Genomic DNA, 12,639 nt, shown 5'->3' with positions numbered 1-12,639 from the left:
GACATGGAGAAGTAACATGATCGAGGAGCAGCAAAGCAAAAATAAGAAATACATTATGCCAATAATGCAAAAAGTAATTGCACACACCCGAGAAGAGAATCAAGACTATGGTTAAAAAAAAAACCACAACCATGAAAAATCGAAATTTCACATTAACACAACTTTTATTTCCTGTTGTTTTGCTAAAAAAACAAACAAAAAAAAACAAAAAAAAAGACCAGACTTCACTTGTAGAACAAAATGTTTAATGAGTACGGGGGAGTTAAGTGTCCCACTCCCATAAGTTTGACGTTACTTTGGCTTGTTGTAGAAAAAACAATTTACCAAAAGAGCAAGTGTGTTGTGTTGCTAGGTAACAGAGGCGAGAGGTTGTCATAGCTACGTCTCAAACAGGCACTTGGTATGGACAGCTGATGGAGGACACTGCAGCCACTTGACTGATAGCGATCTAAATGTCTTGCATGTGTGACCTGCTCTTGAGGCTCACAGGTTGAAGTGTTCACCAGATGAATTCTCACAGGAAAGAGGCAGTCAGAGGCCAGGGCACACGTTTTTCAAATTAGAAGGCATCCAAAAGAACAAACAAAATGTGTTTTTAATAAAGCAACCCTTTTCCCCCAGAGCTCTCTGACCTGTCAAGCATTGCCTTTTCAAACCCAACAGCCCAAACTGTCAGTATCGATCCACTCACAGTCCCTGGCCCATAATTCATACCTTCCTTCCTTTTCTTGCTCTTTCTCCCTGCGTCTCCTCTGTACTCATCTGTTTGTTTTTTAATCTCTCCTAGCAGACAAACAGCCCATCCAGGTCAAAGCATACTTGAAAAATCATGCTCACTACTTTTGCACATCTGTCTTTCTGTCACATCATCTCCTCAGCTTGGTGGTGGACGCCACCGGGCCCATGAAGCACTGCTGCAAAGGGTTCTGCATCGACGTCCTCAAGCGACTGGCAAAGATTGTGGGTTTCACCTACGACCTTTACCTGGTGACCAACGGGAGGCATGGAAAGAACATTGATGGGGAGTGGAATGGCATGGTCGGAGAGGTGAGGATCTTCATGTACATTTTGATATTGTAATAACATATAATTATTACATACCTATGCAACGTAAGAGTGCCTTCTCTTCAACCCCCAGAATAAATTTCATTCTACAACTTTACGTTTCTTTCGGTCCACTTGGTCCGGTCAGGTTTAGGGGCAAAGGCCTCTTGGTTAAGGTTAGGAAAAGATCATGTTTTGGCTTAAAATACCTGTTTTGGACGGCACAAACACGGCTGGATGAAAGCTGTGTTGAACTGCATTCTCTCTACATTCTTTTCTTAAAAATGTGTCAAACCAATTAATCAATAATTGAAATAAATGGCATTTAATTTAATACTTGAAAACTTATCCATTAATCTATTAGTGGTTGCAGCTCTAATTCCATACATTAAAGCAACATTGCAGTTTGGCGCCCCCCACAGTTTATTTGTCAGATGTAATGAAGGTGCTAACTACAAACACAACTCATTACCTCATAACAATGTGTTGAAAACTTGTATCTTGAAGTGAACATGTATGTAACACTGTGATCCTTCCCTCTCACTGAAGTTATGTACATAGTGCAGAAACAAGTGATGGTGACAGAGACAGCAGAGACAGACCAGCTCCATACTTAACGCTCACACACCTAAGATTGCCATCAAATGTCTCACTCTATAAGAAAGCAAACACGCAAATTTCCCAAAATGTTTGGCAATTTCTTTAAAGTTACAGATAAATGCAAAAAAAAAATGCCATCATGAAACATTAATAAGCCATACAGAACTCACAGCAAACAAATAAACATCTCAGCGACAGCAGCTTGGGTGAGAGATTAAACGCTGTTTTCAGTTGGGTCTTGGAAGAAGACACAGCTTGCATATTACATTTCCTCTGGGAGTTTATTCTTACGTTTAGACCACAAACACACCGTGACCCTTTTTTTTTTTTTGGTGCATGTCTCAGTGAGATATTGTAGCTATGTTTTTAATTCTCCATTTTCGCTGTACAGTAGTATTGTCTTTTTTTTTCTCATTCTGCTTTTCTTTTTTCTTTTGTTGTGTTTACAAAAAAGGGGGCTTGATTCAAGTGCTCCCGTGAAATTCTTTTTATCCCGCCTCAAATCCTTTAAAACGCGACCCAGCGAGAGAGGATTGGGCCCGAATCGAAGAAGAGGAGAGGAAATATGGAGAGAGGCTGTCAGAAAGATTAGTGCTGGAGAAACTGAGAGAGAGAGAGAGGACAACACAGACTGTTTGTACATGACTGTGTGTGTGTGTGTGTGTGTGTGTGTGTTGGCAGATCGTCTGCTGTTTCCATGATGCCAATCCCCCTCTGGTGGCTGGATTAATGGAGTTAGTTTAACATGGGTTAGACGGGGGATGCAAATGGTGTGTGTGTGCATGGTCTTGTGCCTCTAGCGTTGTGAGGACCAGTTTCAGTTTTTGACCTTTAGAATGGAGACATTTTTAGAGAGGACAGTGATGGAGGGGCTCGATTCCTCAAAGGTTCAGGGTTTCAGACTTTGTTTAAGGGATATGTTTAAAGTTAGGTTTAGGTCATGATTAGGCAAATCAAATAGTTGACTCCTATTTGATAATAATTTACTTAAAACTTTTTATTTTTATATGCTGTTTTTCCACTAGCATTTTTGGCTGGGTGGGGACTTGTTTTAAATCTTCTGAAAGAATCTGAAACATCTGAAAGAAAACATAAAATTACTCCATACAGCTTGTCCAGCATAATCCAAGACCCAGGAAGCCCAAAGATCCCAGATTGAATTGAAAAGATGTTATTTACACCCTTTCTCAAACTGAAATCTCCGCTGTAGCACAGACCTGGACATCCTGAATCAAATCTGATGTCTCATCTGCACCACGACAATAAACTTTTGTTGTGTAATCATCAAAAGTCCGATCTGTAACAATCTTCAACTCATTAAATACTGACGCTTTGGGATGGTGGCCGTTGGAAATGAGACTTAAAATCAATTTTCTCACAAACAACTTTTAATAAGATCATAATCTGGTTTACATTCTATCAGTCACTATAAATGACTTTGCAACATATCCAATCTTGGAACTCATCATTTATCATCTAATGACGATTTAGCCTCTGGGGCCCACGGCCAATGTTTGAGGGCTTCTGGTGCAGCCAGTGGATATCCAGATAACGGATATCTTGACCAAGATTTTCTAATTCTAATACAAAGCTAAATCAGGATCAGACATAGCCGATGGGTTCAGACGTTCGGGTTATGCTATGTTTGCTGTCCACACAGACTGTTTACCAGCATGCAACCAAAGGCCGTCAGTGCGAATGAATATGTGTGTGTTTGCATGAGTGTAACTGAGTGTGTAATATATGTGTGTCTCCACCTCTTGCCCAGCTTCTGTCCGTAACTCATTCATGGCGGCAGATGAACATGTGTGCTGATGGACAGCTGAGTCTTTGTGATAATTTAGATCTCACATCCTTCCAGTCCTTGGTTGTTTTGTTGTTGCTACCTGTGGCAGTAATTGTTGTGAACAGAAAAAAGAAGCACTTTTTTCCCTTTGACTGCCCTCCTCTTTTTACCTTCATTGTCTTTTTTTTCTTTTTTCTATTGGCTAAACTCCTGTCTCATCCAAAGTAAAATCTCTCCAAGGCTAATGGGCCCATCTTCCTGAGACTTGTTCTGTGTCCTTGTGTCTGCAGTGAAACCCTACGCTTGGACAATCATTTCTGCTATTTCTCAGAATGTCATTCAGCCTTGCACTCTTTGTCTTTCTTCATCACATGAATGCCTCCCAATGAGGTTATAATTTCTTCCGTCCTTAACATTTTCTCCTCCTACGATATGAATCACCTTGGTATTATATTTTTTTGTCCCCAGTATAAAGTGCAGTGATTAAGCATTTGCTGAATGTGTCACAGGTGTTGCTTTCAGACTGTATTCAAATAATTTAAATTACCTCGTTGAATGAAATGGAATAATTATCATGGATTGATTGATCTCAACACGCAGAAAAGCAAATTATCAACACAGTACCAAAAGTGTGAAAACGTGTGCTTCATCACACTCTTGTGGAAACTTTAAAGTGTCTCTGGAGGCCTCAAAGACAAACTATTGATTTTGCAAAGTAAACAAAAAGTTTCCACCTGCACTCATCCAGAGAAGGTTAACTGAGTGCACGTTGTTTCGGCTGCACAGCTTTCTCCTTGCCTGCCTCTCAGCCAGCCATTAATTCCCATGATTGTGTTATGTTGTGGTATTATAATGAATAATGATATGACATGCAAAGACTTGAAACCTGCTTAATATAGATCATCCATCACATTGAACATATATTTAATTATATAATGTAATTATGTTATGATGTCATTTCATAGCAATGTACCAGGAAGTATGAATTTGTTAGAAAACTCTCTAGCTTGATACCCTTTTAGCTCTGACATCCTGAGAAGTGCACCATTTTCTACTTTTACCTTTACTTTCTATCTAATGATACTCTTTACAGTCTGACGTCTAGGAATCTTTGAAGAACCTGTGCAGTTCTTAGCTGCCCCATCAATAGTGGCAAACTTTGGAAAAAACTGAATGAGCTGAACTTACTCCTCTGACCCATGCTGCTGTCACTGTCAGAAGGCAGCAGCAGACACTGAGTCACCAGATTCGTCTATATGCCACGACGAAGTCTCTCAGATCATTTGTCAGACAGTCATTACCTCCCATTACGCAGATGACTGAAGAATTTATGTAACACAAGTAATGGTATAATTGTCGGATTAGTAGCTGTAATGTGATTACTGAATTTACTGAAATCAGTATGATGTGATTGTAGTAATGCATTACTTTGTAACTCGTTACCCCCAACACTGCCTTTATGGTAAGAGAAAATCAAACTGGTCATAATCCATTTTCACATGCTCGGTTAAGTTTTCATAGTTTTCATAGTTTCCAACAACATCGCCTGTTACTGCAACAGTTTTTAGCTTAGCTTTTAGAGATTCCCACCACAATTTAAATGTTCCACAAGAAATAATTATTCTTAATGAGGTTTTCAGTGATCAGTGATGTGTTCCCATTCGCTGATTTCATGTTCAGAATGGGCAATATTTTCTTTTCTTTGGTCATGATCTGTGACACGGCCATTACTTTCAGTTGACACTAAGTTGCAGTGGCAGCTGTCGGGAGCAGTTAACATTACTCTTGACTTTAATTGTTGTTTTTCCTGTAATTCAGCTAATGACAGCCAGTAGTAAGTCGATGTCATCACACTTGTACTTGCAGGGATTCAGAGATCTGGAGCACAGAGTGGTTTAACATCTGTGCAGTGTAAAATTTTGATGTCTTAACAGTCTAGCTGGTTGGCTTCCTAGTCGACCACAGAGTAGTTTGACTCTACAGATGTGGTTACAAGCCTGCCGTTGGCCGCCTGTTTCACGTGGCCAATGGCAGGCTGTCTGCTGCCAGAAAAAGCAACAATAACAACCTACGATCTTGAATCTTGAAAATGGCAAGATATCCTAACCCTAACCCTGAACTTTTCTGGGGATTTAGCTCATTTTAATGCCGCAAGTCACCTCTCCACTTAAATCTTCTACCAAAACAAGTGTCCCCAATGCTATTTTGCAGGGTCACCATCACTACATCCTGGGCTTTGCGCCGCATGTAATGATTGCGATTGGTTTAGCAGAAGAAGGCAGTCATAGGGAGCTTAAGTTCTGTAACTCTTCCAACTTTCTATGGAAAATGACTGCACCATTTTGTCCCCCTGTATTCTGCCATCACTACAGCCATGTTACAGACATATTTGATCTATTGAGTGGCTGCACAGGTTTCATTTTGGCTCTCCGGGAGGAGCAGCAAATGCTTTCATGGCTGAACAAAGAAAAAAGTGGCACCTTCATCCCAAATTGCATCAACAGAAAAATCCAAAGTTAAAGACATCACCACGCTGCTACTATTTTTTGATTGACAATTGATAACTGCATGGTGCAGTACATCAACACAACAATGAATCGATGAGTGCTGAACACTTAAGTCGTCAACAGAAAAAGAGGACTTAAAGGATTGTGTCTTTAAGAGCTGCTGAAAGGCGTCTCAGTGGTGTCTGGTGAGGCACCGCAGAGCCTTTTGTCTTCACAGAGATTTGGGGCCAGGCCAGGACTCAGACTAATGAACTTTTGGTCTGCAGCCAGCTTCTCTAACCTCCACAGTCCCTCAGCCACAGTCAAGTAACCTCTGTTTCCTGCCAGGTGAAACACGACAGAGCTGTGAATCCCCTCACGTCCTCACCTCTTGACAACCTGAGCCTCAATTACAGCTGTCAGAGGAGCTCTGAGGAGGAACACGGCCCAGTTTCACGCTACATGCCGAGACAAAATAAAAATGAAACCCACTCAGATTTATTCAGTCAGTCATTCATCCAGTTCATTGACAAAGCCTATGAAGTGTTTTTTTTTCAAACATCACTGACGACGAGTGCTTTGGATTTATTTTTTTTCAAAGACTCTCTCTGTGTTCGCCACTTCTATGCACAACACAGTCTTAAGGCAACGCTTTGTGGGAGGGTGTAGAGATCACAAATGTCATGATGTGTTCTAATGATTACATAAAAGGGACACAGCAATAGCAGGGATACGAACTCATGAGATCAAATAAAGATATAATATTAAAATTTTGTCCTTTTTGGTAAAAATACTTCTTTGAATCTTTTTGTTCAAACTTTCACACAAAATCTCTCTAACGTCAGACGTCTTGTTTTCCAGGTGGTGAACAACAGGGCAGACATGGCCATCGGTTCTCTTACCATCAACGAGGAGAGGTCCGAGGTCGTAGAGTTCTCTGTTCCCTTCGTGGAGACCGGAATCAGCGTCATGGTTTCTCGCAGCAACGGCACCGTATCCCCTTCTGCTTTCCTTGGTGAGTCACTGTACCATTTAATGAAGTACATGTTTATCTGCAGAGACTCAAATCGACAGTATTCAGTGGTTGGGTAAATGTACAAATGGTGTAGGTACAAAAAAAACATGATTGCACCTGTACAGTAATTAGTTTAGCTGCTTGTGTGTGAAACATTAGTCAGTAGTAGTTCAAAGAAAACATTATTTTTCCAAAAATGGATTTACAGACACACATCAACTGCTGCCGACCCCCATCAGGCTCTCTAAGGCGAGGTGAACCTCTGCCAAAAACCTAAATGGAAAAATAAAAGAGTCATAGTCACCTGTGGATGGAATAATAGCTGTGGACAAATGTGAAACAATCTAACATGTAGATGGAAGATAGTTCAATATAAGGTTTAATATAAGTTCTATACAATATGACCAATATAAAGCAAAAAGAACGTACTCTTGATATAGATCGAGGTGTATTTATTTCAGATTTCTGTCTCAGCCAGTTGATTCACATGTTGTTCTCTTTCTCGTTGTCCTACTTTAAGTGTTTGTGTTTTTGAATCAAACCAAAAGGGAATTTCATGGTTTTATTTCCCTCGTTGTTATTATTTTCCCATGCAGCTTTGGTATATAGTCAAAACTGACTTCAACTAAAATAACATATTGTGATACATGGATTATCTCTCAGATATTGGCAAAGTGGAGACAGTTTTACTGAAAAATACATGTTGCAAAGTCAACTTAACTTAAATTGATGTAGTTGCTGTCTATTTCTAAAAGATAATGTTGAAGAATACGGAGCTTCCAAACTGTTGACCTGCTGTTATTATAGTTTGCTGTCTGCAAATCCACTTTATTGCCCCAGTATTTATAAGTACAAAATAATACAACAGAGTTGCAGCGTCCTCAGGTCATGCAGAGGGTTTCTGTCTTTCTATTTAACCAAACTATGTAAACGTTAAAGAGACGATCATTCATGGTGGTTCAGACTTAACAGATTCGATTATTAATGAAATATCATCCTTAAGAGACAGTGATTATTCCTCCAAGCAGTGTACAGTGGCAACCTAAACCTGGACAGATAGTGTTCGGATTAAGTCTAGCTGAAATTGGTTGCCCCCCGACTATTTTTATAACTGTGACATGCAGTTTTAAAGGGGTCACAAAGCCTAAATGAATTGCCTGAATGATCAACGACCTCACTGTCGGACGATCACATTACATTTTGGTCGCCTGTCTGCAGTTTGAGCGGTTCCATGCTCTGATTTGGCTGCTGTCACAACTCTGTTATGAACTGTAATGAGTTTGTTTTAATATTATAACTGTAGCCTTGGCTGAGATTGTGCAGAGCAGACACCACATTGTCTGCATCTTCCAGCCATCTGCAGCTCCATATTGTTCCCTTTGCTTATTGCTTTGTGTTCACAGTAGAACTGCACAGAGTAACGCTACCTTATTCCCCCTCTAGTCAACATTGCTGAGGATGGGAGCTTCTTATGTGAATAAACTTTATTGGGTTGAGTTCTTAAATTCAGTGCGAGCAGCCATATTTTTGACTGTTGCTAAAAGTTGCAGGATCCTGTTTGCAGAGAAGCACGTTAAAAAATGTGCAGTGTGAGTTGACCCTGATCCCTGAACCAGCAGGAGTAAAACCAACACTTGCCCCTTGTCGGTTATCACCACTAAGATGCCCTTCAGCAAGACACTCAACCCTAAACAGCTCCAGTGGAGCTGCTCAGTGGCCAACACATCAGACTGTGGTGTACAGGACAGCTCCCAGGTGTAAATGTGCAGCTGAGTGTGAACAAGACCTTCCTAAAAAAGACAGCATTGTTCTCGGCTAAGTGTCCCTGGTTAAATGAGGGTTTTAAAGAAGCTGATCCCTCGCCTAAAATGCGGCTTGTCTTTTGGTTCTTTTGTATTCTAGTATACATTTGTGGAAAATGGTCTCTGCAACGGATTTCTGTTTGTTGAACGCTACACGATTGTGTGTTTTCACAAGGAGGAGAGAGAGAGTGGAAATTCAGGATCTGGCGTGTATTGTTCGTGTTCAAAATCATTAAAACCTTTTACATTGCAGCTGTAACGAAAAAGACAAATGCTAAATGTTTGCACACATTCAAAATGTCCAAAAACCACATGGATCTGTGTGAGCTGCCGTGACATGAAACTGCTTAATGTCATCTCTGACATTTAACATCAAAAGTATCTTTTAAAGGTATCACATGTAGAGACACACATAGAGTACACATCACTTGTGAGCAAAATTGACCCAAAAATGGAAGAACTTTTATCTCTAGCTGCTAATCAGCAGCGTTGAAGTGTTAGAGATTGGATCTCGGTCCTTTAATTTGCAGATGTAGGCCTTTGAAGGGGTACAGTAGTACAACAGCAGCCCAGATAACTTACATAACCCTGTACAGTGTGTGTAAATGATCCTGAATTATGTAAAAGGCCTTTTCCCACTTGCTTTGTCTCCCACTTGAAAAAGGTTCGCACTCATGACTTTGCATCTCAAAGAAAAAAGTGCTGCCTCCCCGGACTTTAGATTTAATATTCTCAGTATCCAAACGAGCTCCCGCAGTGAAGCTGCTTCTTTTTTTTTTAAATAAAGTATACGCTCCAGAAAAAAGTTGGCCTCTCCTAAAGATAACACCTCTTAATTTACAAATCGTCTTAGACTAATTCCAGACATTTTCCAAGCATGAAGAGATGGAGAGATGAGGGCGAGAGAGAGCTGGAGGGGGAGAGAGAGAGGGGGAGAGAGAGAGAGAGAGAGAGGGAGTGAGAGAGGGAGAGAGAGGGGGAGGGAGAGAGAGAGAGAGGGAGAGGGAGAGAGAGAGAGAGAGAGAGAGAGGGAGAGAGTCTTGTTATGTACCAATATAAACACAAAGAACTGGGGGAGAGGTTGAGTGGCTTTGATAGAGAGAGCGATAGGGCTGCTTCAGATATTTTCAGACGTTCTCAGATGTTTTAATCTGAGCAGCGGCTGGTTGACATGCTGCTGTGTGTGTGTGTGTGTGTGTGTGTGTGTGTGTGTGTGTGTGTGTGTGTTCTCTGTGTATGTATTGTACCAGCCAGATGAGACGATAACCCGCAGCAAAATGACTTGTTAGCACAGAGCAGCGTCTCGGGCGACTACTTTCTGAACCCCTCCATCTGTGCTGTAAAATAAGCTGCCGGTGTGAATAAACCACAGAGTGCATTCTGCTGCAGGACACGCTGGCTGCCTCTCTGAACTTTTACGTAACCTCAAACATTTGAATTTGTCAATCAAAGACGGGCAAACATCAGGAAATCTGTCAAATCGGCAGGATTAGTTTGTAATTAGAGCACTTGATTGTCATGAATCCTGATTTCTGTTTTACTTGTTGACCCGATTTCCCGTGATAATAAGTTAATAGAGGAATATTTGTTATTTATACTAAAAAGCAATAAAGTAAATATTCTCTTAACATCAGAGATCCTGTTAAACACAGATATGGAGAAAACCTGAAATAGCAAAGAAAGTGATTAAAAACTAATATAGAAAATGAACCCACATATATTATTAATATGCCAAAGCTCAGATATATTGTACCACTATTATATAACAGTTTTATAACAGTTAATGAAAATTGAAAAAAGGAGGTTTGGCTTTTGTTGAAAAGAAACTTTAGAATAATTAAGTTCAGTGACATTTACCTTCAACCCTCCAACTGACTAGACGTGCAGTAATAAGAAGTCTCCTGTTCAACAGTTTGTAATATTTTATGACATGCTCACCTGCTCTTCCTGCAGAATATGTTAATGAAAACTTGAACTTTGGAAAAAAGAAGTTGTGCAGAAGGATTAAATAAGTGTATACTTATTTTTATATTTTCATTATGCTTATTTGTCGAACTAATTTAACTTTTTTTCCCCCACACGTCCGAAATCAGTTTGCATTCATTCATTCAAAAACCGAATAGGGTGCTGATTTGCAAATAAAGAGACAGGCACTAAAACTTAGGGTTTAGTCAGAGGGTGAATAAAGGTGCTGCAGCAATGTAAAGTATAAGAAAAAAATGTGTTTTTTGAACATTAACATGTAAACATTTTGTATTAAAAACCTTGAATAAGACATGAGCCTGATAATGAGCATAATGTGTTTAAATATAATGAATATGGGAAAAAAAAATCTTGAATCAAATTAAAATGACTCTCCAGCTCATGTTGAGTGCTAATTTTAGATTGCTGAAAATATTAAAGCTAAAAGGCAACTCAAGTAAAAACTAGCTGTTTTGATATCAGAAGAATTAAGCAGCTGAAAGGAACAGATTGGCATTTTGCTGGGGCCAGCAGCCAGTTAGCTTAGCATAAAGACTCTAAACAGTGTGAAACAGCTGGTGGGGCTCGGTCCAAGAGTTTAAAAAAATAAATAAAAATAGTTTGCTTAATCTGTGGGTGGGATTTTATGCCTATACAGGGTCGCCAATATGGTCTTACTTGTGCCCAAGTGACCTGGTGTTCCCCCTCTGTTGGCGGTGTTGTGTTTAAGTCATTTGGCTGCCGTAGTAGCTTGATATTCAATAGACATGACACTTATATTGATCTATTCATCAAATTCTCACCAGGAAAGCAAATGAGAATACTTCCAAAATGTCAGACTCTTATTTTGAATGATTATGTATAGACTGGAGTCAGTTTACTTCATTTTAAAGGCTGTTTTCTTGCCTGAACAGTCGCCTCAAACCTGGAAGCTCCTCATACAATCAAAGCCGATTGAAGCTTTCTGCATGTTTGCCTCCCTAACGAAACGTATCTTTGAGGCACACGAGTCGAAGTCCACTCTGGCAGCCGACATATTCTCACCTCATGGACCTGATCTTTCCTCGTACTCCTTAAGGGGTCTATTTCATACTCACACGGCTGCAGTAGTACATCTATCCATCTGTCAGAGGAGATTTAGGAGAGAATCTGAAACACGTCATGGTTGGTCGGAGGTGCAGGGCTCCCAAGGCCGTTTTATCCTAACACCGCCGGGCCACTGGGCCGGCACTGACTCTGTACTGTAGCTTTTGATTGTGTGTGTGTGCATGGGTGGGTGGGTTGTTGGGAAGGAAAAATAAAAGGTAAGCAAGACCAGAGAGAGCCAAGAGGCAACAGAAACATGTGGAGAAAGGTTAAAAGGTGAAAGAAACAATCAAGTGAAGCAAGAGAGGAAGCAGTAATCGTTTCTGATGGAGGTGCGTCCCCAAAAACCTCCCAGCAGTTTAACTACAGGCGAGATATTAAGAAAACAAGCGTGAACACAGCGGTTTGAATCGATGGATACACACGGTGATGCTCAAATTTTCACAGGAATTGATCAGCTACACATAAAGCATCAAGAATAAAGACCGAGACAAGGAGGAACACATTCTGCTGAAAGCCAAAAAGTTTTACACTTCAAGCAGCAACTTGTGCCTTTGGCTTGGCAGCTGAAGCGTCAGTATTTGATGACCAGCAAGGAACATTCGGTTGCTTTAACGTTAGTCTGAGTCTTTTTGCAGCTTTGATTTTTGGTTTACAACACGCATGTACTTTACATACTCAGCTACAATTGGGCAGTTATTTTCTCATACTGGCGCAATACTGATCCATAATGAAAGCAGTGTTGAGGAATTTGATTTTAGTCCTTTGACGAGAAGTTTTAGCCACATTTTGTTCTTGAAATAGAAATCTGCAGACCTTTTAATCTAGTTTTCATCAGTGGAATTTTAGTCTTATTTG

At 40.3% G+C, this 12,639-nt stretch overlaps 1 protein-coding gene across 1 annotated transcript in view; it reads left to right on the top strand.

The window, feature by feature from the left end:
- Nucleotides 1-12,639, top strand: part of grin2da (glutamate receptor, ionotropic, N-methyl D-aspartate 2D, a) — a 126,492-nt gene that overhangs the window by 67,099 nt on the left and 46,754 nt on the right. The window contains exons 9-10 of the mRNA XM_073463685.1: nucleotides 879-1,047; nucleotides 6,778-6,931. Coding sequence (XP_073319786.1) covers nucleotides 879-1,047; nucleotides 6,778-6,931 — 323 coding nt within the window. The remainder of the gene's footprint in view (nucleotides 1-878; nucleotides 1,048-6,777; nucleotides 6,932-12,639) is intronic.

Source organism: Pagrus major, chromosome 3 (assembly GCF_040436345.1).
Source record: "Pagrus major chromosome 3, Pma_NU_1.0".
Taxonomy (NCBI): domain Eukaryota; kingdom Metazoa; phylum Chordata; class Actinopteri; order Spariformes; family Sparidae; genus Pagrus; species Pagrus major.
The sequence above is the reverse complement of the archived record's forward strand: the minus strand, read 5'-3'. Positions and strand labels throughout refer to the sequence as shown.